Source organism: Alternaria novae-zelandiae (genome assembly GCF_023758075.1).
Source record: "Alternaria novae-zelandiae strain BMP 2774 chromosome Unknown scaffold_35, whole genome shotgun sequence".
In the NCBI taxonomy this organism is placed as follows: domain Eukaryota; kingdom Fungi; phylum Ascomycota; class Dothideomycetes; order Pleosporales; family Pleosporaceae; genus Alternaria; species Alternaria novae-zelandiae.
Genome location: NW_026056995.1, coordinates 13,923 through 37,811, shown reverse-complemented (window position 1 = coordinate 37,811; position 23,889 = coordinate 13,923). Strand labels below are relative to the sequence as shown.

The 23,889-nt window shown below is 54.2% G+C and overlaps 8 protein-coding genes across 8 annotated transcripts; 3 read left to right on the top strand and 5 right to left on the bottom strand.

The window, feature by feature from the left end:
- Nucleotides 1-509: 509 nt before the first annotated feature.
- Nucleotides 510-2,141, bottom strand: J4E88_010524 (uncharacterized protein; the record flags this gene model as incomplete). Its single annotated transcript, XM_049404115.1, has 1 exon — nucleotides 510-2,141. The coding sequence occupies one exon, from the start codon at nucleotides 2,139-2,141 to the stop codon at nucleotides 510-512; it is 1,632 nt and encodes a 543-aa protein (XP_049250080.1).
- A 313-nt stretch (nucleotides 2,142-2,454) lies between these two features.
- On the bottom strand, nucleotides 2,455-3,950 carry J4E88_010523 (uncharacterized protein; the record flags this gene model as incomplete). The annotated part of the gene is made up of 2 exons (XM_049404114.1): nucleotides 2,455-3,290; nucleotides 3,341-3,950. The coding sequence occupies 2 exons, from the start codon at nucleotides 3,948-3,950 to the stop codon at nucleotides 2,455-2,457; spliced, it is 1,446 nt and encodes a 481-aa protein (XP_049250079.1).
- Nucleotides 3,951-6,438: 2,488 nt separating this feature from the next.
- J4E88_010522 (uncharacterized protein) lies at nucleotides 6,439-7,197 on the top strand (the record flags this gene model as incomplete). Its single annotated transcript, XM_049404113.1, has 1 exon — nucleotides 6,439-7,197. One exon carries the CDS (start codon nucleotides 6,439-6,441, stop codon nucleotides 7,195-7,197), a length of 759 nt encoding a protein of 252 aa, XP_049250078.1.
- A 376-nt stretch (nucleotides 7,198-7,573) lies between these two features.
- On the bottom strand, nucleotides 7,574-8,898 carry J4E88_010521 (uncharacterized protein; the record flags this gene model as incomplete). The annotated part of the gene is made up of 6 exons (XM_049404112.1): nucleotides 7,574-7,753; nucleotides 7,801-7,910; nucleotides 7,957-8,313; nucleotides 8,359-8,508; nucleotides 8,557-8,680; nucleotides 8,731-8,898. The coding sequence occupies 6 exons, from the start codon at nucleotides 8,896-8,898 to the stop codon at nucleotides 7,574-7,576; spliced, it is 1,089 nt and encodes a 362-aa protein (XP_049250077.1).
- A 462-nt stretch (nucleotides 8,899-9,360) lies between these two features.
- On the bottom strand, nucleotides 9,361-12,843 carry J4E88_010520 (uncharacterized protein; the record flags this gene model as incomplete). The annotated part of the gene is made up of 8 exons (XM_049404111.1): nucleotides 9,361-9,747; nucleotides 9,794-11,099; nucleotides 11,938-12,065; nucleotides 12,113-12,321; nucleotides 12,368-12,416; nucleotides 12,462-12,522; nucleotides 12,575-12,798; nucleotides 12,838-12,843. The coding sequence occupies 8 exons, from the start codon at nucleotides 12,841-12,843 to the stop codon at nucleotides 9,361-9,363; spliced, it is 2,370 nt and encodes a 789-aa protein (XP_049250076.1).
- Nucleotides 12,844-13,456: 613 nt separating this feature from the next.
- Nucleotides 13,457-19,068, top strand: J4E88_010519 (uncharacterized protein; the record flags this gene model as incomplete). The annotated part of the gene is made up of 3 exons (XM_049404110.1): nucleotides 13,457-15,815; nucleotides 15,863-16,217; nucleotides 16,629-19,068. 3 exons carry the CDS (start codon nucleotides 13,457-13,459, stop codon nucleotides 19,066-19,068), a joined length of 5,154 nt encoding a protein of 1,717 aa, XP_049250075.1.
- Nucleotides 19,069-19,925: 857 nt separating this feature from the next.
- On the top strand, nucleotides 19,926-21,646 carry J4E88_010518 (uncharacterized protein; the record flags this gene model as incomplete). The annotated part of the gene is made up of 3 exons (XM_049404109.1): nucleotides 19,926-20,424; nucleotides 20,473-21,468; nucleotides 21,573-21,646. 3 exons carry the CDS (start codon nucleotides 19,926-19,928, stop codon nucleotides 21,644-21,646), a joined length of 1,569 nt encoding a protein of 522 aa, XP_049250074.1.
- Nucleotides 21,647-22,214: 568 nt separating this feature from the next.
- On the bottom strand, nucleotides 22,215-23,787 carry J4E88_010517 (uncharacterized protein; the record flags this gene model as incomplete). Its single annotated transcript, XM_049404108.1, has 2 exons — nucleotides 22,215-22,620; nucleotides 22,673-23,787. The coding sequence occupies 2 exons, from the start codon at nucleotides 23,785-23,787 to the stop codon at nucleotides 22,215-22,217; spliced, it is 1,521 nt and encodes a 506-aa protein (XP_049250073.1).
- Between the last annotated feature and the right edge of the window lie 102 nt (nucleotides 23,788-23,889).

Sequence of the window (23,889 nt, the reverse complement as noted above, 5' to 3'; positions counted from 1 at the left end):
GCGTAGTTCTCGAGGAAGACGAAAGAATATCGACTGATGCTGGTCCATGATCATGGGTTTTTTCGACTGCATCTTGGCGCAAGAAAGTTTGTGTATGTTGGAGAAATGTGTCGCGCGAAGCTTTTGACATTAAGCTGAGAGTGTGTCTCCCATGGTAGCGAAAGGGCGCTGCCAAGGGCGCAAGGGCGATGGCGTACCAGAATTATCTGGAACACAGAAGCGGTGCAGCGAATATGAATACATTTAAGTCTAAGAGTCAACAGTACCTCGGTGGCTGATTTAATTGCACAAGGAAGATCTGGAAGAAGAAGATGATATAGTTCAGATGGATGATACACAGTATTGTGGAGTGTGATAACTGGACAACGAAGATGAGATGTCCTGAATTCATCAGCCCAAACAGCTTCCTGATCACTCAACTTCCCCTTCCATGAGGTTGTTAAGCCATCGCCGACAATGTTGGTGTATTCTACCCATTCGTCCTCTCTACCTAGTCGGATTCATTGACCTCATTCTGCTTCAAAAAGCATCTCAACCCCCTCCATGTATTCTGTCCAGTCTACTTGAATATAGTCACTGTGCTCCCACACCCCAAATCGCTCTTCATGTGCAGCGCACCAGCCTTCCGCTGGCTCTTCGAGGTCGCGAATTTCGAAAACATCCTCCAGGTCCGAAGGCCAATCGCCATCCTTTTCCTTCATCAGCTGGTCGATATCCCATATCTTCCCCATGTCTGCGTCGAATCGAGCTGGAATGCTCCCTTCGACAACCCCCTTGATCGCCTCCACGAAGCCTTCACCAAGAAAGTGAACAAAGTAGTGCCCTTGGAAAGTGTCGGCTTTTGCGATCGATGTACACCCTTCCTCCCAGATTGCTACCCTGACAGTGGCATCGCAGATTTGTTGGCTCGCAAGAGGTGATGGGCCGTGTAAGACCAGATTGTAAGAGCCGGGCAGCATCCCCAAGACAAACAGTGCTTTTGTCTCACTAATCCACATCCCAATCTCCTTCATTATAAGTTGGGTCCCTGCATCATGGGTCGCTCTCGAAGTACGTATGAGTGAGGTACGCCATATGTCTACTCTTCTCTCAATCTTCAATTGAGTGTTGGAGATACAAAACGGAAGTAGGCCTCTTGCATGACTGGAGGATTCGGGGTCGCTTTGCTCGTCTTCCAGTATAGTGACCTGGCGGAGATGGCTACGTGCGGATTCGCTGAGGCGTGAGAGGAATTGAACTGCGACGGCGGCTGCAGAGAAGTAGGATCGCCTTCCTCCCCGTATGTGTACCATATCAAAAGGATCAGAATCATCGTCGTGAGGTAGGAACTCTGCCACTGCCTCAAGGTCATCATTTGTGGGGATAGACCAGCTGTCAGGTCGCCACTGTAGTACTCGCTGCTGTTCTGCCTTGGAAGTGTATACGGGAACATTCTTCATAAGATAATCCTCGAATGCCTCCCAACGGGTGGCCCAGTGATTAGTTGCCACGAAAAATGCCCTCCTCGCGTTAACATCGAAGTCGCTTGCAGTCATGTGCCAGAATTCAGGCTCCGTGGATATGATATCCAGCAAGTCTCGGATGATTTCGAATGTTTGCGCTGAGAACTCGTTATAATCGACTGTATCGACATCTTCAAGCTCACCCCATAGGTGTCCACGCGCTAGGGGTCCATCACTGTCTCCCTCTCGATGCAATTCCCTCATCTTCTTGACTGCCAGGTTCGCTGGATGGCGTTCGCACAACTTACGCATGGTCTCGGCTGTGACTAGAGGGTATGTCCATTCGAGCATGCGACTAAGTATGGCACCCCTTCCTTCATCGATGTAATAACCGAAGATTTGGGATTTCATGAGTTGGTCGGAAGGCCTGGGGAGATCGAGCATAGTACGGAAGGTTATTGTGTTGATCCCCAAGGCAATACCCTGCATCTCCGCCGCTGTCCTTTTACAGGTATATTGGAGGCTGAGATCAATGCACTCGCCGCCGTGCATTCGAAGTGTCCCAGAAGTGGAGTCGTAGTAGTAGCCGTTCGCTTGGGAATAGTAGTAGTAGATTTCATCTCGCAGCTCTCGTGGAAGACGGAAGAGGAGAGACTGGTGCAGATCCAACGCGTTCTGTGGTGTCGGGTCCATTGCCATGGCTGAGAGGGCTTTCTCTGGATTAAGCGATTGTGATGTGACTTTAAAGAGAAGACACAGAAGCGGCGTCGCAAAGGTTTTGGATGGGTATTAGAATGCGATGGTCCGGGAAACCAAGACCTTTTACATGGGGAAACGCGAAATTCGGCACTAGTCAGACTCGTCAAGGGCGCTGTCAAGGGCGCGACCGAGGGCGCAACGGCGGAGGTGTACCATGGTACCACGAACCCCAAGAGCGGTATGACGAAAGCCGAGTTTTTTTAGTCGCAGAGGGATCTGTGGTGAAAAGACTGCAGCCTTTCATTCGTACTGTCTAGTCCTCCTCTTCAAGTGACAATTCGTGTCCAGCATGCCTAGTCGCAGTCTTCACATATACGTCTTCGCTGAGTGCAGGCCATTCGCCAACATGGTCGTCCAGGAGCTGGTTGATATCCCACACATGTCCCATATCGGCCTCAATTCTTGCAGGAAGCTCACCTGTAACCATCTTCTTAACACCATCCGCAAAGCCTCTACGCATCGGGTAGACGACATAATCGGAGCTGGGACCTAATCTATGCTCGAGTACAGTGCAGCCCTCGTCCCAAATGGCAAGCTTGATGAGAAGGTCGCTCAGCCGTTGGCTCGCTCGAGGTGTGGGCCCGTGAAGAACCAAGCGAAAGGAATCGGGTGGCATCCCAAGCCTCTTGAGGAACTTGGTTTCAACGAACCAGGGCGCAATTTCCTCGATTCCGTCTTCTAAACCCATGCGCTCGGACAAGAAGTGCTGGTGAAATACGTCTACTCTCCTCTCAATCCGAAGCTTGAGGTTTTCGCAGCAGAAAGGAATAAGGCCTCTAGCGTGAGTTTGCCTATGTGCCTCGCTTATTTCGTTTTCCTGGATGGTAATATTGCGTAGATGCGTCCGAGTGGCTGGTGGCAAGCGCTCTAAGAATCGAATAGTCACCGCGGTAGCCGAATAGTACGTGTCATCCAGATACCACCCTCGGTCAAGGTCCTCTACTATTGCAGGAGGCCGTGGAAGAAATTCGAAGATCGTGTCAAACTCAGCTCGATCCGGCATTCGCCATGGGTCCGGGCGCCATGCAAGCATCAACGCCTGAATCGTCTGATTTGGGTACTCCAAATCTTCGTGTACAATCCTACCGTCTGTGCAAAGTCAGAGAACAGCTCAATTTGACTAGCCGAAGCATGCCTACTGTCGTTTTCTTCAGACTCTCTGGTATACTCTTTGGAAGTCAACCGCCAGAACTCTGGGTGGGTGGATAGGATTTGCAACAAGTCTTGTAGTAGAGTTGTGTGCGCTGTATAGTCTATACTCCAAACTACGCCTTCATTAAACAGTGTCCCGGGGCTGAGCCAGTGAATCCTGTCGCCCATCCTGATGAACGCTTTCTCGATCTGCTCCGCCGCGGTACTATCCGGGTGCAGCTCTCGTAGGCGTTGTATAGCTTCGAGCGTAACCAGAGTATAGGACCACTCGAACATACGTCGGAGAGGTCGTTCTCGTTCACAGAGAAGATGATTCCATAAAAGCGCGTTCGAGCATTCGCTGTCAGGTTCGGGTACTTCGAGCTTTGTACGGAATGTAACCCTGTTCACCTGCAGAGCCAGACCCTCCATCTCGGTCGCAGTCTTCTTGCAAGTGTACTGCAAACTTAAATTGATCGGACGTCCGCTAGCCTGTCGAAGCTTGTCAGACGTGGCATCGTGGTGGTAACCGTCTTCCTCAAGAACATAGTAGTGGTAGACCTCATCGCGCAACTCCCGCGGGAGACGGAAGAGGAGGGATTCGTTTTGTTCGTTCATTTTGGTGAGGCGGTGTTGGTGTTTCGAAGCGTCGCGATGAGGAGGGCGGACAGGTGGTGAAAAGACGTCCAAGCGTGTGTCTAGTGGCTGTCGTGCGCTGTCGACGTGTCGACCGGTAAAGTTTAATCGATGAGCAGTACAAGCCGACGAATTGTAGTGTGTTTCGAAGCAAGAATTTCCCGAAGAACTTTAGATACTGACCGTAGCAATCCCGCTCGCGCAAATTCACCGTCGGTATTGTTGGCTGTGAGGAGTTGAAGTTGCTAGGCGAAGGGCGCGCGCACATCGAAGGGCGGCGTCACTCACTAAAGAACGCGCCCTCCATCTCCATTTTTATCTCGCCTATGAGAGAAGATGGGAACTGTACGCGTATACATACAAGGTATACATAAGGGTTGAGCGTGTGAAGCTTGAGGAGCGGTGGTTGGGTGTTCGAGAAGTGAGGCGGGCAGTTTGCCGGCGGCAGGCGGCAGTCGGGTTTCAACCACCCAGCCACCCAACCGGTCATCAAGGAAGTAACGAGCACTTGAGTTTGACAGTGACAGCAACGGTTATCGTCACATAATGGTGCAATCGATCGCTTCATCGACGTTCAAACTTTGCCGCCGATTCCATCCGCCTTCCAGAACGAGGTGAAACAAACGGTAAACTTTACTCAAGGCTCTGCGCAATGTGTTGTAACACGGCCTCTTCAGCTTACTCCCAAACTAAGTTACGATCGCAATCAATCTTCTTAGGATGACAGGTTTCAGCAAAATGACGCGAACCTTAGATTCTGCTCCCGTAGTAAGACAGAACCGAGTTTAATAACGACGTACGCTTCATAAAGTCATTGTCCCGCCGCCATGGGCTAGGCGATGTATCTCAACAAAGACGCTATTGCTTTGACATCATGCTCACAACGACAATCGACGGTAGCGACTTTGAAATGATTTTCTTAGGACGCGGACATCTTTCACACGCTAGTGAGGGTAACAATGTGTGCTCTTTGGAGCAGGATGAAGGCAGTGAATGTCTCGACCTCTTTCGGACCCTTTCTACCGTAATTTTGGGTCAGCAGATGTGCAACCGGACCAAAACAAGGCATCTGAGCCTTCATTCATCTATCAGTTCAGTCCAGAATTGCGATCTCGGGCGAACAAAGGTACTTACACTCTACACTCCCAGCTTAACGCTACTTTCCACCTCAGAACCCTCTACCCCCGCAGTCATGGAGGCCACAACCCACCAGCTGTCAACATATCCTCACCTCATTCCCCTGCCTACCTCAGAGACTAACTACCATCGCCGGCAGCCTAAGATCCGGAGTATGTCTGACGTTGACATACAACGACTCCGACGCTCAGACAGTTTTATGAATCACAACTACCATATCAACACAACACCCACGAGGCCTCGTCGCACAATTTCTGGCTCAACTACACCAGAATCCAAATACCGGCCACACCATAGGAAGGGCGAGTTACGATACGACTTCAGATTCGGCAACGGCTTCGAGCCAAAAGAAGACGCACGCCGCAAACATGCTCGACATAGACGGGATCGAAGCAGCGTCTTCACAGTCGCAAGCGCACACACACTATGCTCGATACCTTCGGAGCCGCCAACCCCTACATCGCCTTCGCAATCTTTCCTAGACCTATACTCACCGTCTCTCCCTCCTTCACCAATCAAGGCTTCACATCCGGCATACGCGACAGCATCTCACTGCACCCTGACGCCCCTAGAACTACAAGACTGCATAGCACACGGTCGTTATTGCCGCATCAAGACATTTCTGCTCGACCTTCTCCACCTAGATCTCAAGTCCTCGTCTTCTGCCTCTACCCCGAGGACCTCGATGAGGACGAGCTGCAGTCACAAGTTCCACCACGGACGGTGCAAGAGGTGCGATTTACCCGAAGCTATACTCCCCTACATTGATGGCGGATTGCTAACATCGGGTTTCCATTGCAGAGATTTTGGATGTGAAGAATGTAGTGATAAGCATATGTCAGTTCAGGAAGAAGACTGGGCGGAGCGAGCACCCTCACCGTTGGATATCTCGGATGAAGCACCGCAGATTGACGTAAGTCTTGCTACACCTTCCCTTTTAACTTACAGTATCACTGACATATCTCTGCTACAGCCAATCGCTTTCATCCCCATCTCCACCACCCGACCTCATCCTCTTGACACCGGCAGTGACAGCGCATCAACATCGACACCCAGCTCTCATTCCAGCTTCTCCTTCTCTCCATCCCTCTTCGAATCCACGCCACTCCCCCAAGACACCCCAGCGAGCCCCTCACCGTCAACAAGTCCAATAAACTACTCCCTTCCCATCCCCTACTACCGACCGTCCCGCCCAACCAGTCCAGCAACACCATCCCGTGCCCGCGTCCCATCCGGCTTCACCGGCTTCACGAGATACATATCTCCAAGAAGCTCCGAAATCACACCCAGCACCTCAGTCATCGGCGAGAATATCCCCGCCACCGCTGTAGCAATGCTGCAGGCCTCGCCAACTACTATCCACATCCGGCAACCTCTTTCAAGACCTGGCACCGCTATTCAGACTACTCCATCACCATCACCTTTATCCACTCCAGTAACTGAGATTGGAGACCCACTCGCGGATACACCGACACCCACTCTCTTCATCCGAAGTTCGCACTCACGGCCTTCCCCATCACCATCGCCTCTATCCACACCGGTGACTGAGATCGAAAACCCGCTTTCAGATATCACACCCCAACCTTCGCCTACAACAACCGTCATCCGCCATTCCCCATCACCCCTATCCACACCAACAACAGAAATCGAGAACCCCCTTTCAAATATCGACGACTTCCCCCTTTCCACGCACTCCTACCTCCCCAGCACCACCACCAGTCCGCCCTCCTCCCCCGACTCCCGCACAACAATCCTGCTCCTCCACCGCGCCCTCTCGACCTCAACCTCCACCAGCCAAACAGACACGCACCTAATCCGGACCGCGCGCCTCGTCCTCGGTCTCGCCGTGCAAAGTGCCGCGGGTCGCATCCCAGCCGACATTGCGGAAAAGGTGTCTGCGCAGCTGTTTCCGGAGGAGGGGCAGGATGTCATGGGGAAAGAGGAGTTTGAGGCGTTTGTGCAAGGGGCGGTGGAGAGGGGCGAGGTTAGTAAGACCAGGAAGTGTCAGATATTGGAGTTGGTTGGGGCGAGTACTAGTTGGGTGGGGGATGGGGATGAGGATGGGGAAGAAAATGAGGAAGAGAGCGTGTAGAGTCGAGGTATTGTGATTGATTCGAGGCGTATGGCTGGGGAGAGTTAGTTTTTTGTTGTTTTGGGAATACCCGGCGTTTATGCTATTCAAGATACCATTAGAAAGTGGGCGCTGGACGCGAAGATACTTAAGAGACTCGAAAAGAATTTATAATATGTTAATATTGACTCGCTAGACCTCCTTCATGACTCGAATTCGCGAACTTGTTTCCTCCCAGGACGCCTTATATGATATCTTGAATCATTCCCAAAACATACTCTCAGCCCTCCCATCAAGACGTTCACTCATCTCAATCATCGCACCTCCTCATTCTCTGCTCATGCAGTCTAAGACTCTTAACATGGCTCGCTGACAAGTGGTCTAGGATAGCGTCGTTCTACTCGTCCTCCATGCCTTCTAGTAGCGTATGCTCGAGAACGTCGCTTAGCGTCACCATGCCCTTGAGCTTGCTGTTTTCGTCGATGACGACGAAACGGTGGACGCGCGATCTGCGGATCGTGTCGTATAGGGTGGACATGTTGTCGTTGAGCGAACAGGTGAAGATGCCGGGAAAGTCCTGGATGTTGTTAGAAGAGTGTAAATAATGAGGATATGGAGACGTACGTCTGAGCGCTTTAGTAGCGCGTCGCCGACTGTAAGGTTCAGGTCGTCGTATACACCGCCCTTGATAAGTGCAATGACGTCGACGGCTTCGAAGACGTTGAGCACGGTACCTGTTGATATTAGCCAAGCGCATCATAATCCAACACTGCCACCTACCGGCTCTGTCCAAAATGGGCACACTTGATATGCTCTTCTTAACAAGCATGTGAATGACGTCCATGACCGGTGTGTCCATCGATGCAGTCGCGAGATCCTCGTATGTACCGACATTCAGCTCCTTCAGCGGCTTCCGCAGCTTCTGCGTCTCTTTGACGTTCACGGCGATGAACTTCAATATGCGGTATTGGGTGATGACGCTAACGACCATGGTTCTACGTGTCTCGTCATCGCTGTCGACAATGGGTATACGCCGGGCGCGCGACTCGAGCATCTTGCGGCATGCTTCGTATACGGGTCGGTCGGGGTGGATGGATATGGTCTCTATGGGTTTGACGCCCAGAGATCTCTCGATGTCTGTCTGTGTGAGCTTGCGTCCGGTATGCGAAGCCGAGCGCTTACCTCGCAGACTGTTCAGGCGGAACTGGTCGACCCGCGCCAAAGCGTCTGGGTTTTGCCAGTAGTACTGGATGACGTTTATATAGTCCGATGTCGTGAGGAGTCCGGCAAAGGTAGATGACTTGGAATCCCATAGCGGCGCTGAGACGATTCCTACATACAGCGTCAGCTCGTGCTTCCATACACCATGTCCAAGCTCACCATTCTGGTTCAGTATGTTCAGACTCTTCTTCACGAGCAGCGCCGTGTCGAAGACGATTAGGCGATAGCTTATAGGAAGAACATCGTAGCTCGTTCTGGCCTTGAGGAAAGCTCTGATGGTTCTCTAGCTCTTGTCAGCTACCGCAGCGACTGTCCGCGATCCAGACTTCATACCAGGCCGTCCAGTTGCTCGCGGTCAACAGCTGAAAGTTGGCGCGGCTGCTCTTTCGGGGGTAAAGGCGCGCGGGACTGTTGGAGCAGGTCCCTCGGCGTCACAAAGGCGGGTCGCGCATCGCTCGGGAGGGCGTTGGTCGTAGAGTCTGCCGTGTCGACGCCCGACATGATTATCGCGTTGCTCCTCGGAGCCGCATGAGCGTGACTCCAGTGATCCAAGCTTCGGGGGTAGATGCAGCGGGAATGGGGGCTAGTAGACGCAGGATTTCTTGAATGCGGTGAAAGTCGGTGCAGGTAGAGGCCCCACGATCGTCATTAGCGCATCGTGGACCTGGAATGTCAATGCGCAAACACGCGGGGCAAACATGCGTAGCATACAACAGACAGCAAACATACACGTGTGACAAGCTCATCTTTACTTGCTTTGCTTTGATTACATTGAAGCGCTCAGCTCTGAGATACGGCTAACCTTAGGGAATGCACCCGAAAGAAACCTGGTCCCAAAGGATCCTCAGGTACGCTAGAAATCATACACTGCCGCCATCTGTCCATGAACATTGCACGCCGCCTGCCCTTCCAAGATATTCCCCCATTCATAGTATCCATATGCCAAGTCGTGACCCATCCACACTATGCGTCGTGTTTCCTGGCTGCCTTTGCGGCGTCCAAGTTGAGCTCAGGACCGGGCTCAGCCTCGGCCTCCTCCATAATAATTTCCTGTGCCGCTGCTTCGACCGGTATCTCAGGCTCGCCAATTGACTTCTTCGCTTGTGCTACGATGGCGTCTGCCTCGGTGATTCCGCCCTTCATGGTCGACTGGTCCCCGTCCACACCCATCGCGGCGTCGTTCTTGCGCTGCCGAAGAGCCTTATTGTCGAAGCGAACGACCATACAGGAGAGGTTGTCGGTCGAAAAGCGTGCGAGGGCGTAGTCGACGAGCTTCTTGGATGCTTCTTGCGGATCGTGAACTTGGCGGACTAGGTCGACGGCTTCCTGGTCGGAACAGACATCCCAGAGCTACAGCTGTTAGCAAATGTCATGAATTTGTGACTGCACTACTTACACCATCGCAAGCGAGAATGAGAAACTCGTCCTGCTCGGCCTGAATCACAGTCTCGGTAGTGTACGGGTGTCCGGTGACCAAGTCCTTCATATAGGCATCGCCCAGTGCTCGTGTGACAGCAAGGACGCCGTTAACGCGGTTGTTGAGAATCAAGCCGCCGGCACTAGCAACACGGCGTCCCTCGTTCTCGTCGCTGCCCTTGTGGTCGTAGGAGAGGCGCAGCGCTCGGCCATTGCGGCAGAGGACAATACGCGCATCACCTACGTTGGCGGTGTACAGCACGCGCTGTCGGCTGGCCTCGTTGCGTAATCTCGCCTCGACTTGCTGTTCAGCTGCGGGCTCCACAGCGGAATCGGTAGCCTCGCCGCCTTCGCCTGCATGCTTGATAGCCGATACAGCCGCGGGTGCGAAGAGCACTGAGCCGGTGGACGATTGCGCGTTAGGTACTCGGTCCTCCCACCTCAGAACTGCAATGACTGCGGTACAACCACTGTTCTTCAGAGGAAGCTTCTCCAACTGCTGGTCGACGACGGTGAAGGTCTGGTCGAGCAGCTCGGGTATCGGGGTGTTGGGGTTCTTCCGGATTGTCTCTTCCAGGATCAGGTGAAGCTTCTTTCCACACCAGTCGGCAGCGAAGGTTCCGGCGTGTCCGTCGAAGATGGCGAAGTATCCGTTGTCCGTCTCAACTACGGCTTGCGACAGAGGGTCCGACTGAGTGGAGCTGGCGTCGGAGATGGCGCGGGCCTTGTCGGCGGCATACGAGGGCGCTGGGGTGCTCAGGAAGTTGTACAGGTATGCGTGGGTATCCTCCATCGTTCGTCTGCACTTCTTGTTCTTATCCTCTGTGACACCGACGCGGAAGGTAGATCGTGGGCCGGGCGCCGACTCGCCAGCCGAGTTGTTGAGGGAGCCCTGGGGGACACTGAGGGCAGCATCCGACTTGCCGAGCTTCTGCATGGGCGTCTGGGGGGCGGCCTTTTCGGTCATGGTGTTGTTCGTGGTGTTGGTGGGAGAAGAGCCGCCCAGGTGCAGCGACTGTTTCGCGCTCGAGAACATGTCGCGGGCACGCGATACGCCACTACTCCGTCGTTTTCTCTCGGTGGGGGCGGAAGCGTCACTGGGCTTGCGATCTATGGAAGCGGAGCCGTTGCTGGTTGTGTTTGTCGGTGCAGCAGCTGCGTTGTCCGCCACTGGGGCTGCGGGTTTGGGCGCGTCATGGTTGGCAGGGGTGTCGACGGCGGGACTCTCGTCGTCCTTTGCATTGCCAAACATTTTCGAGAGCAAGCCTCCCTGGGCGCTCCGACGCCTGTTACCTGCCAGCTTGGAGGATGGCGCTGGCGTTTGGTGACTGGGTAGTGGCGGCGATGCAGATGGGGCGGCCGAGGCGGCGGCGGATTCGCGGATGAGATAAGCGGGGCTCGAGGGACAAGAATGTAGGAAAGATGTAGACGGATGCAATGGGAGGAGTCGTGGGAGTCGTCGGTGCTAGGTGTAATGACGTCGAGGGTGTATGGCGGGGCGAGCAGCCGGAAATATCAATTGGCGCAAGAGAAGGCTTGACACTGCGAAAAGATGACAAGGCGCGGGCACGTTCCAGGGTTGAGATTGGACGATCGTCGAGATAGCGTGGGCGGATAGGTAGTGAGTGGCAGACAGCGCGAGCAATGGGAACCCGACTGCTTGTTGTGGAAGTGCGGGGATCAATTGCGCAGGTACTCGACTCACGAAAGCGACCCCGCTAGGTACTGCGCGGGTGTGAATGGAGGCAACGGCGCAGGCCAAATACACGGTCCTGTGACTCTGCTATATCAACCAGGGCTAGCATACCCAAAGCAAATCCAGGGTTTTGGGCTGCGGATCAGCACGATCTAGGCTCGCGCGCATGCAGACCAGCGCGTACTGTGGAGCCGGCTTGAACTGACTAACATGTCTATGTACAACCGCCGGCCATGACTATCCCGCAACATGAACAGCGGAAATTTGAGATCTTCAGATCTTCATACGCATATTGCACTGTCTCTTGACGTGATCAAGAAAGAATCTCTATTCAAGCCGTCGGCCTGATGTCTATGCATGCTGACACCGAGCCAAGAATGCTGCGCGGGCATGGCGAAGTTGCTTCTGGTACTAGCCCTTCACCTCACCTTCTCAGGCTGTCCAAGCGTGCCTGGAGGTCGTCGTCATCAGGGTCAGCTCCGCCGCCGCCAACAGCCTGCGCCACCCTAGCTTCAGGTACTGCGTTCTTCTGCAGTCCGCTGGGCGTCTCGCCAAGCTATGCGACGTTAGCGATTGCGGTCTTGATAGTGAGAGAGTACTCACAGCCTGGCCAAGATCGATGCCTATCTCATCCAAGACCTGGTTGACGACGTCTTCGCTCTCTTCTTCATCTTCCATGCCAGTGGCATCATCGATAGCGTCGTCCATCATCTCCTGCCGCTGGTCCATGATGTCGTTCTCCTTCTCAAACTCCATGGCAATGCGTTGGAGCGCGGGCAGGTTCATCTGCCTGTTCATGCTTCCGAGCAGTGCTGCGCATGTTAGACTAGTCTAGCGAAAAGTTGTAGATGTACTCACTTGTCGCGCCCTTCATAGACTGCATCATCTGCTCGTTACTGCGTACGGTCTGCTCGCATTAGCCATGTCCGTTCCTAGTAGCCATACGCCATACCTGTATCCTGAGCGAAATCGCCTGCAGTTGTGTGCGCATCTGGTAGAACTTCTGGATGTATCTTGCGTACGTTAGCCATGTCCTATCGGCAATGCGACAGCGACTCAGCATACCGCCGTGTGCGCACCAGGTCCTTTGCCTGGATGCGCAGAGGCCCCATCTGCCCATTCTTTGCGCTCTTCTTGATATCTGCGACTAGCTTCTTCTCCTGGTTCTCAAGCTTCACGCGCTCGCGGTCTAGCTCTCGCTGCGTCTTCTCGAGTGCGCGCTGGTGTTTCCGCAACCGTTCCGCCGGCGTCATGCGCTTTCCGAAGGCCCATTCTACGATCTTGCAGGTCTATCAGCATGGGCTATGTATAAGAGCAGGTATGCATACGTTCATGGCTGCGACTGGACTGTGCGAGGTTTGTGGAGGATCCTGGGGTAGACTTGGAGATGTGGGCGCGGCGGGCAGCGCGATACGACCGACCACTTCGTTCAGATTACAAGACTAGAGGAAGAGACCAGCTCTGAACAGGCGAGTGTTTGTGCAGGAAGAGGTCAGGGACGTCAAGTTGCAAAAGTGGCTGCCTTGCCCGATTATGTCATTTGATGTTCGGCCGGGTTGAGGCGTGGAGGGCAAGATACGCAGACGCAGGTATGGTGATGCCGAGCCTCGAGGGAATTATCTACCACTTGCCCGCCTTTGAGCAAGCGCAATTCTAGTACACCAATTCACTCAAATGATTCACGCATTACACAGCGCCCAGCCAGACGTGCAAAGGCGGACGTGAAATAGCTGCACACGTGTATGCCGCGGCAGTGCCCTGGTGGGCGTGTAGCTGTCACGACAGCCAATCCCTGCTTGGGTGCAAGGTGGCGTGTGCACACCAACTCTGACGTTGTCTCAGCATATTCTTTCTCGACACCGCCTCTCTCCACAACTTCACACCCGCCCCTCCGCATCTATCACGACATGCGCCCCTCCTCATAGCGCAACCACCCGAACCACCTCGATGAATCCCGACCGACGCAACGGCCGCCCCTCCTCGCCCGGCGAGTCCTCCAGCAGCGGCCGCCGTGGCCAATCCGACGACTTCGTCCCGCGCCGGAATGCTGGACCCGGATACATGACGGTCGGCGGCGGCAGCACCACGAGCGACGCCGCCGCCCGCCTCGTCTCGATGCTCGACGAGGACTCTGGCTACGGCGGAAGTATGCAAGACGGCGAAGGCAGCGGCATGAATTGGCGGTCTAACATTGGCGAAGACAGGCCATCACCGATGCTGTCTGCCGGCTCAGGGAACGCCGAACACGAACGCCAGCGCAGCCACGTCCTGCAACTGCGCTACAACCAGAACAAGAACGCCCTCGGCCGCGCCATTGCTGGCACCATCGAGACGCTGAAGAGTTTCCAAGAGATGAACCTGAAATGGCCGGCCCACTACCCCTCGGTCCAGGTGGCTGAAAAGCAAAAAGCACATCTCCGCAACGAATCACGGCCCGGCCTGCAGCACACACAGTCGGCCATGGGCAACTTCGACCCCGACATGCGCTCCCCCGAACGACCGCGAGGACCCCGCCGAGCGGGCACGACGATTGGAGACGACTTCGGCGAATCGAGCTCAGCCGCCGAACAGAAACGCAAGGAGGAGCCCAGACTGGTCACGCCACAGCTGGCCCACGACTTCTCCGTCCTGAAGTTGGAACTGCGCATGGGAGGCCGGAACCAGACAGACCTGGTACACTCGCTCGAGAAGAACTCGGTTGCCTCTCTCCTCGACGGACAGATCCAGCAGAGCATACGCCACCTCTTCTCTCTCAAAGAGCGTATCGAGGACACATCGAGCAAGGTCCTGGTCACCGGAGATCTCAACGCCGGAAAGTCAACCTTCTGCAACGCCCTACTCCGACGCAAGGTCCTTCCCGAAGACCAGCAGCCCTGCACAAGCATATTCTGTGAGGTGCTTGACTTCAGAGAGAACGGCGGAGTAGAAGAGGTCCACGCGATTCCCATCGGCTCGACATACAACCGCAACGACGAGAGCACCTATGTTGTATTCGACTTGAAGGACCTTGAGAAGATCGTCATCGACAATGACCACTTCTCACAATGCAAGATCTACGTCAAGGACATCCGGGACGTGGATGAGTCTCTCCTCAACAACGGAGTCGTCGACATCGCTCTCATTGACGCCCCGGGTCTGAACGCCGACTCTCTGAAGACAACCGCCGTTTTCGCTCGCCAAGAAGAGATTGACGTTGTCGTCTTCGTCGTTTCTGCCGCCAACCACTTCACCGAGTCCGCCAAGAACTTCATCTTCACCGCTGCGCGAGAGAAGGCATACATGTTCATGGTGGTCAACGGCTTCGACACCATCCGCGATCAGAACCGTTGCCAGGAAATGATCCTGAAGCAAGTCGCCAATCTCAGTCCCGCCACATTCAAGGAGTCCAGCGAACTGGTGCATTTCGTCTCCAGTAACGCCATTCCCATGGGTGGAGGAGGGAGCCCCCCGGATGACGACGGCGACGATGACCCCTCTGACAAAGGAAAGGGCAAGGAAGCAGAGAAGCAGCGCGACTTTGCTGATCTCGAGGCCTCGTTGCGACGTTTCGTATTGGAGAAGAGGGCGCGATCCAAGCTGGCACCCGCCAAGACCTATCTCCTCAACGTGCTAGGAGACATGAACAACCTTGCCACTGTCAACCGAGATGTCTCTCAGAGCGAACTGGATCGTGTCACCAAGGAGATCCAGGCGCTCGAGCCCGAGTTCGAAGAGTCAAAGAAGTCGCGGACAGAAGCCGGAGAGGCAGTTGATCGTATGGTTGAAGACACAACATCCGACGTCTATGGCCACACCCGGGACACGCTCAACAACTCTATCGCTAGGGTGGCAGAGCAGGATCTTGGCATCGAATACCCTGGCCTCTTCTCAGCCTACCAGTACGCCGAGGATATTAGAGACTCCATGCTCCACGAGATCACCGAAGCGGTTCGCTTGTGCGAAGAACATGCACGAACCCAAGCGGTACAAGGCTACAATGGCATTAAGAACTTGGGTGTTTTACATCTTGGTAACAACCTGTATGCCGATGTCATGTTCCGCCCAGAGAGGATGTTTAGGAAGTCAGTGCACGCTCTCGCACGCCAAGTGGACATCGACATCGACCTATGGGACTTCTTCGACGTTGCCAGCCTATGGGAACGACAAGAAAAGGCTGCCGGTGCCGGTATGGCCATGACTGTTGCCGGTGTAGTAGGTGGCAGGTTAGTCGGCGGCGTCGGCTGGCTAGACGGTGCCCTTGGTGCTGCAAAGGTCATGGGTACGAGCAACATGAGGAGACTGATCATTCCCGGTCTCATCGCTGGTGGTAAGCACATCCCTTCGCTGTTATCTGATCTATACTAACGTCTCTAGTTGCTCTCGGAGTATCATACGTCCTGGCTTCCGTGCCCAAGTCGCTACCCCACCGTCTCAGCGCAAAGCTATCTCAACAGCTCTCGGCGATTGACTACACACACTCCAACGCCCTTCGCATCAGCTCCGAGGTTCGCCGCGCACTCAAGGGCCCTGCTAACGATGTCCGCATCGGTCTGCAGAGGAACGTCGAGAAGCTCCAGTTGCAGAAGGAGGAGACAACGAAGCTCAAGGCGGAAACCGAAATCGCTCGCAAGTACTTCGGCAACCTCGTCCGCAGCAGCAACGACCTGCGCCAGACGGTCCAGCGTGTTGACCTGGAGGCCGCGCCACCAGCGATTAGCAGCCCGATGCAGTAGATGTTATGTCCTTATGCTATTTGAAAGAGTCACGGCTTACGCGTACGACGAAAAGGTTCAGCATGGAGGCGTTTGCAGGTGTTTAGGATAGGCCATGATGAAGTAATCTTGCCCGCTTTCTCGGTGTACATAGAATTGACCCAATACCCCTCTTGCCCTTTGGCCGAAATCGATAGATAGATACATCCAAACTCTGAACATGTGAAATGATGATAATTATGAGAGCTACCTTTTGCCAAGCTGTCGTGCGTGGACCCTGTACGTTGATAGCAGACACGCGTGAGTCGAGACCTCGGATCTGCGCACGTCATCCGTCCAACGCTACCTACCGTTGCATTCCCGCCTGCCTGCATCCACCCGCTCCATGGCGGCTCATGCACGACCGAAGCCGCCCTGATGGAAACTAGAAGAGACCCCCGATCCTTTCTCTTCTTTATAATCCTGCTGCTGCTCATCAACTCGCCCGAACAGCAACAGCCAACCTTCAATGCGCGCACCCGTTACCGAGAGCTCATCGAGCGCGAATACTACCAACTCGATATCCTAAATCGGACGCGATACGGCGATTTCAACCCAAGGAAGGACAGGTGGCTCAACGTCACTGGGCTGCGGGATGAGGATGGCTTTGCGTGGGACTTACTGGACCCAGTGAGGCAGAAGGCAAAGGCGCAGTCTGAGCGACTACTGGGAGATGGGTGGAAGGGCATGCTGGATGGACCGCTGCAGGAGGGGGAAGCTGGCATGCCGGTATACAAGAACCTGTCTGGTTACGTGCAGGGAGAATGGACGCGCTCGCCTCTGAGCCGCATACGGCATCCCAGCGATATGGGCAACGCCTCAGCCATACCCGACGATCCCTTTGGAAACATGGCGGTATACGACAGGAACCTGACTGGTGCAGGTGGACCGTTGCGGATACACGTCACAGAGCTGGAAGACAGGATGCGGAGGAATGCGAACAAGACGATATCTGAGATCAGCGCGAAAGTGGTCATCGGAGACAAAGACAGCTTTGGGGGGAACTGGTGGGAGTTTGTGGCACACGGCGTTCACTTTATGAAGAGTGGAACTGCTGTTCTGACTACTACGAGTGATCGGTTCGCGGGCATCTTCGCTTTGCCTCATTTGCAAATTACACCATACTTCTACTCGACGTCCCAGGAGTTCCTCAATTGGACGATACACGAAGCTATAGAACGGCAAGAGAAGAGAGCTTTCCCGAACTGGAACCCCTGGACATCCGCTGCGGAGGGCAACAATGAAGGCATGTTCCAAGGGCACCACTGCGAGTTCGTCTTGTATCTTCAAGAGTTTCCAAGTCAATCCAACGTCGACATGGACTGGCTTGAGCACGAGCTCCGCTTTCCTACTGGCGCTCCTATCCCACACGATATCCCTCACGCCATGTCCATGGTGGGCTTCTCTCCAGATTGTGGTTTCGTGATTGAGTCAAAGGGTCCTCCAGATTTCCCCCCATCAGAAGCCATGCACCTGGTTGGATCCAAGACAGAAGATTTCAATGTGCGCGCGAGACACGGCATCCTCGCTTTTGCCATCAGTCTTGCGTTCCAACTTTCCTTCACTCTTAAGCAGATGAAAGAGACCGCAACGCCGTCCATGCGCAGCCGGGTCAGCTTCTATACAATTGCTATGATGGCCCTTGGAGATGGCTTCACATTCTTGATTCTCATCTTCATGTACTTCTTTCTTGGTACGGCACAGTTGGCGCTGTACAGCATCGCGTTCATAGCGCTTTTCTCTGTACTGACCCATCTTCGCTTCTTGATGGATATCTGGTCTGTGCAAGCAGCGGAGAGAGCCCGTCAAGAGCGACAACGAAGTCCTGCAACTACTACTGCGACCCCAACTCCGGCTCCTGAGCCTGCAGCTCCAACACCGCCCACCGATGGTGGTTTACCTTTGCCAGCTACTGCCGCTCGACCGCCACGTCCACCTACTCCCATCATCATCGCACCAGACCAGGACGACCCCGACGAAGACCTCACTCCGAGTCCAAACAATACGCCCACTCCAGCCGGGGCTACGACAACGAATGCGAATCCCCGGGCCGAGCTTGGTGCACTGTACAGCCGCTTTTGCCTTATGCTCATCGTTCTGTTCTTTGTAACTATACACTTCGGGACGGCTCGCACGACGTATCGCGCGATTTACTTCGACGTCATCACCTTCATCTACCTCTCGTTCTGGGCACCGCAGATCTACCGGAACATCATGCGCAACTGCCGGCGAGCACTGCGCTGGGACTACGTTGTAGGAACGAGCGTGGCCCGCATCGCACCTGTAGCGTACTTTTACATGAAAGAAGACAACGTACTGTTTTCAAGAACAGACTGGAGAGCAATGGGTTTCCTGGCCGGGTGGGTGTGGTTCCAAGTGGTAGTGTTGGTGAGCCAGGAGATGTTAGGTCCACGCTTCTTCATCAGAGACGGATGGGCACCCCCCGCATACGACTACCACCCCATTCTACGCGAAGACGAAGAAGGCGCAACGATGCCTCTCAACATCACCACCTCCACAGACTCACCCACCACAATCGACGCCTCTGCCCCTGAAGGTGAATCTTCCAAAGCCTCCGGCGAATCCAAATCCAAAGGCAAAAAGGTCTTCGACTGCAGCATCTGCGCCAATGACATCGAAGTTCCCGTCATACCCGCAGGCGCTGATGAGAGCAGCGTGGCTGGCATGGGCGGGACGAGTATGATTCTGCAGCGAAGGCAGTACATGGTTACGCCTTGTCGGCACATATTCCACACTGGGTGTCTGGAAGGGTGGATGCGGTATCGACTTATGTGTCCGAATTGTAGGGAGAGCTTACCGCCGTTATAGGCTAGATAGCTTGAATACAGTAATATTCTTCGGATTTTGCATCAGCACCATCAGGAGAGGATCTTGGGATCAGCATGCATACCTGATGATGTAGGTGACGCATGTCTCACTGTCCGCGTAAACAAGTGGATCTTATACCTTTTAGTGCGTCTGGCAGATCCACTTTCCGCAGTGGCACCAGCAGCGCAACGGTAACTGCCACAAGCTCCAGGGGTTTGCACGTGGTTCCATGCCAGCGCGCAGTCGCCAAAATGTGACAACTAAAACTAAATACATCGTACATTCACATCGCCACTTTCTACGTCAATTCCGTGTATATCAGTGACTCCAAGGTGTGCGGCAGTTATTATTAGCACGTCTACGCCACAGATCGCCGCTTAGACGCTAGGTTGTAGGGTACAGCATCCTTTACCGGTTCCACAGCTGGGGCTGAGTTGCGCATCACTCGCTTTCTGAGCCCCAGTCGGTCTCTGCATACGCAAACCGCAACCCTCAGCCTCTCGTTTCCTACATTCGCTTCGTTGCTGCATTGTGTGCTGGCGTTGGTCATATAACAGCGGGTGCCTGAGTTTCTGGATTAACGTGTTCTTCTTGTTCCTCTTTCGTGTTTCCGAGACGCCGAAGGAACCCCTGGACTTACACAAGGCTTGCGCGAGGCTTGTTCCGGAGACGACGAGTCGTCGCACGCCCCCCAGCTTAAGCAAGGCCAAACCCTTCGTCTACCCCACAACTTCATTGTTCGACAGAGTTGACCTCACCTGTATTGCGCCCTTCGACACGACGTACACCTGCTACTGTTGCGCGTCACGTTGTGCACCTTTGCGCCTTCCTAATACCACCACAAGTGCCTGCCCATCATGGCGGCCAACGATTACTACGGCAACACCCAAGGGCAGTCGCATGACAGGAACGATGGGCCTCTGCCACCCATACCCAGCAATCACACCCAGCATTCCATCTCGCCCGTCAGCACGCCCTTTGGCGACCGGCCCTACCCAACCCAAACCGCAAGCAGCGGAGCCCTCGGCGGCTACCCCATCGATACATCGTATTCCAATACCTCGTACCAACCTCCCACACAATATAGCTCGACGGCACACATCAACGACCCGTACGCGCGGCAGCCAGACCCGTTTGCCGACCAGAACGCAATACCGCTTCAGAACCAACCGAAGATGGATGGCAGCAGTTCGACGCGATATAACGGTGACCCAGAGTACTATGGCATGGGCGTAGAACCGAGGCGGAGAAAGAGTAAAAAGAAGAAAGGCATGTTTAGTGGAAGGGTGACGTGGGTTGTGTATATCCTTACGGCGGTGCAAGTTGGTGTATTCGTGGGAGAACTGATCAAGAATGGTACGTCTGGCATCTGTCAGAGTATAGAAACAGACTAACAACCTCCAGGCATGTTAACAGGCAGCCCCATCCAAACGAAACCCAACTTCAACATCATGATCGGCCCCTCGCCCTACGTCCTCATCAACATGGGCGCGCGCTTCACACCCTGCATGCACAACATCAAGCGCGTCATCGAAGCGCAGCCAGGCCCCGTCGTAGACTGGCCCTGCCCCAACACGACGACCCTCACAGACAACAAATGCACCCTCGCCGAACTCTGCGGCATGGGCAGCGGCGTCCCCGACCAAACCTCCGTCACAAACTTCAAAGACCGCAGCCACGAACCCAACCAATGGTGGCGCTTCATCACGCCCATCTTCCTACACGCAGGACTCATTCACATCGGCTTCAATATGCTCCTCCAATGGACACTAGGCCGGGACATGGAAAAGGAAATCGGTCCCCTCCGCTTCGCACTCGTATACTTCTCCGCTGGTATCTTCGGTTTCGTGCTCGGCGGCAACTACGCCCCCGACGGCATTACCTCCGTCGGCGCATCTGGATCCCTCTTCGGCGTCCTCGCACTCACCATGCTGGATTTACTGTACAATTGGTCTACACGCCGCAGCCCCGTCAAAGACCTCCTCTTCCTCCTCCTCGACATGGCCATCGCTTTCGTCATCGGTCTACTCCCCGGCCTGGACAATTTCTCCCACATTGGCGGGTTCCTCATGGGCATTGTACTGGGTATCTGCATCATCCACTCTCCCGAATCGCTGCGCGCACGCACGGGCCAGAGTGAACCCCCGTATGCGACGGTGGATACGGCTCCTCTAGCCCATTCTGCATCGCTCGGTGCAGACGGAGATGAGGGCAGTAAACCAAAGACTAGCAATAGCAAGATCACGGCGTTTGCGAAACAGCCCGTTGGCTTCTTCAAGGGGAGGAAGCCGCTCTGGTGGGCGTGGTGGCTTGTCCGTGCGGGCGGGCTGGTAGCGGTATTCATCGGATTTATTCTACTGTTGAGAAACTTTTACGAGTGGCGGAATACGTGTAGTTGGTGTAAGCATTTGAGCTGTTTGGTAAGTTCTATCCCCATTCTATCCATGTCCCATCTTGGATCGTATCTGGCAGAAAGTATGATTTGCTAACGACAATCTGAACAGCCCATTACCACAAACGGAGTCTCATGGTGCGACATGGGAAGCCTCAATCTTACCACGACGGACGCGCCGAGTAAGAGGAGTCTGAATCCAAGTCATTTGCCCAATATGATGGCGGAGATGGCGGTGGGACGCATCATGTAGATGCGGAAGTGGGGAGCTGAGATAAAAGATGAGATGTGTGTGAATTGTGTTGTTTACACATCAACGGCCTCTTGCGTCCAGGGATAGCGGGAGATTAGATACAAAGTATTCAACTTTCACGTAAACCAAAGAGAAATACTGAACAGGGCTGCAGCCTACATTAACGTGAAAGCATACAAGTTAGATGACCTGGCGTCGATGTAGGCTCCAGACCTGTTCAGGTTCTTTATTGTAAGAGGTGCTTTGGAGAAGTGCATTTTTCCACTGCTAAGTTGGTAACCTTTTTTTCCCTACATACCATCATGATTGATCGACCCGGGAGAGCACAGAAAAGCACTCCGATCAGGAGAAATGAAATCTAGTGCCACCGTGATATTGCCATGTGCAATCCACCAGATACCGACTAGTCCCTGAGTTAATCAATCTCGTCTCAGGGTTTTCGTCACCAAAGTCACACACATAAACTCCATCTCATCCCTACCGCACCACCATCACCTCACTTCACCACCGCGATCCCCCGCCCATGCCCCCAATCGTCACACCCTGCCTAACCGGATTCTTCCAATCCGGGGGCGTCGTAACCTCATACTGGAGATAGCTCGCAACCGGCGGCTTGTACAGCTCCATATGGCCCGTCTCCGAGTTCTGTATCATAACAGAACGCGTATTAAGGTGATCAGGCCGAATCTTCTCCTTGACACCCAAGAAGCCGCCAGACATGCGGTCGAGGAAGTTGTTGAAGTTGTCCGTCTGGTTGATGTTGCAACGGGCTCCTCGCGACTCGCAGTGCGCCATTAGCGCGGTGGCGGACTTGAAGTATTTGAGGCACTTTGGGCATTTCATGCGGGTTATGCGATGGTCACCGAGGATGTGCGTGTTTAGGTCGCTGGATATGGGGAAAGACTGTCTGGGGAAGGGTTAGCGAGGGAAGAGGGCTAAGGATAGCATGATGGACTTACTCGCAGATGAAGGGACAGTAGTACTTGTTGACGATGGGGTCCCAGAAGCGTTCGGGATTCCAGTCGTCGCTCATGGGATCCCAGAACCGAAAGCTGAAGATGTTGCGACCGTGTTCCTTTTCCATGATCTCGTCGTGGGCGGAGATGGAGAAGTCGCTGGGAGGGGCCTTGGGCTTGGCGTTGGGAAATAGTACTGAGCTCGTTGTCTTGCCCTTGCGAGAGCCCCAGACCTTGGTCTGGCGACTGGAGGACTGGGTGTTTGAGCTCTGAGCCGCGGACTCGCCATGTGCAGAAGAGCAACTTTGGCCTTGATGAGAGTGTCCGGGATGAGAACTGGACCTTGGTGGGAAGCCACTTATGACAGGGGATTCAACGGCTGTCGAAGCATCAGAGTCGTCATCAGCAGCTCCGTTGAGAGAGATGCTGCCCATCATCGGTGCGATTGCTGCATCTACGTCCGGAATGGATTTGGCTTGAGAGGGAAGAGGAGGATACCGGCCGTAGAAGACTGGAACATCCTCGTGTTCGGGTTTATCCGGCTTGATCGCCTCGTACTTGACTTCTCCAATCTCATACTCGTCGCCGAAATGATCATCAGTGAGGTCGACTCCAGTTGGATCATCATGGTCGATGGCTGCCTCGTACTTGGATGTCTTCTGCAGAAAGCGAACGTACTGCTCGCCGCCGTCCAGCAAATCCGCAATCAGATGTTTGTGGACGATATGGCCTTGGAACTGCTGTGCTGGAATGACGTCGCAGTGGCCGAACTCAAGATGCTCGATGAAGAGGCATGCGCGGTAGAACGACTTCTGGCAGCCGATGCAGGTGAGCTTCTGGTCGACTTTGTGGTTGAGCTCGATGTGGCGCTTCAGGCCTGACTTGCTCTTGAACTCATCACCACAGACACGGCATGCCAGGTTGTGCTCTTCTGGACGCGTGATCTTGTGCATGGCGTAGTCCTCGAAGGTATCGAAGTCTTCGTCACACTTGTGACAGTACTCGTGTTCATCAGTGTTCTTCTTATGATTCTTCATGATCTTCTCCGTCTCGAAAGACATGTTGCAGTCTTTGTAAGTACACTTGACGCGTCGGATTGGCTCAAGTGTTGCTGGCATCTTGGCTTCGTGGTTATGATCGACTCTCGTGAGTTCGTGGGGGTGGTTCTTGGAGGTACGAGCTTAACTCGTTTCTACTATGTGCGGAGTTAGTCTCAAGGC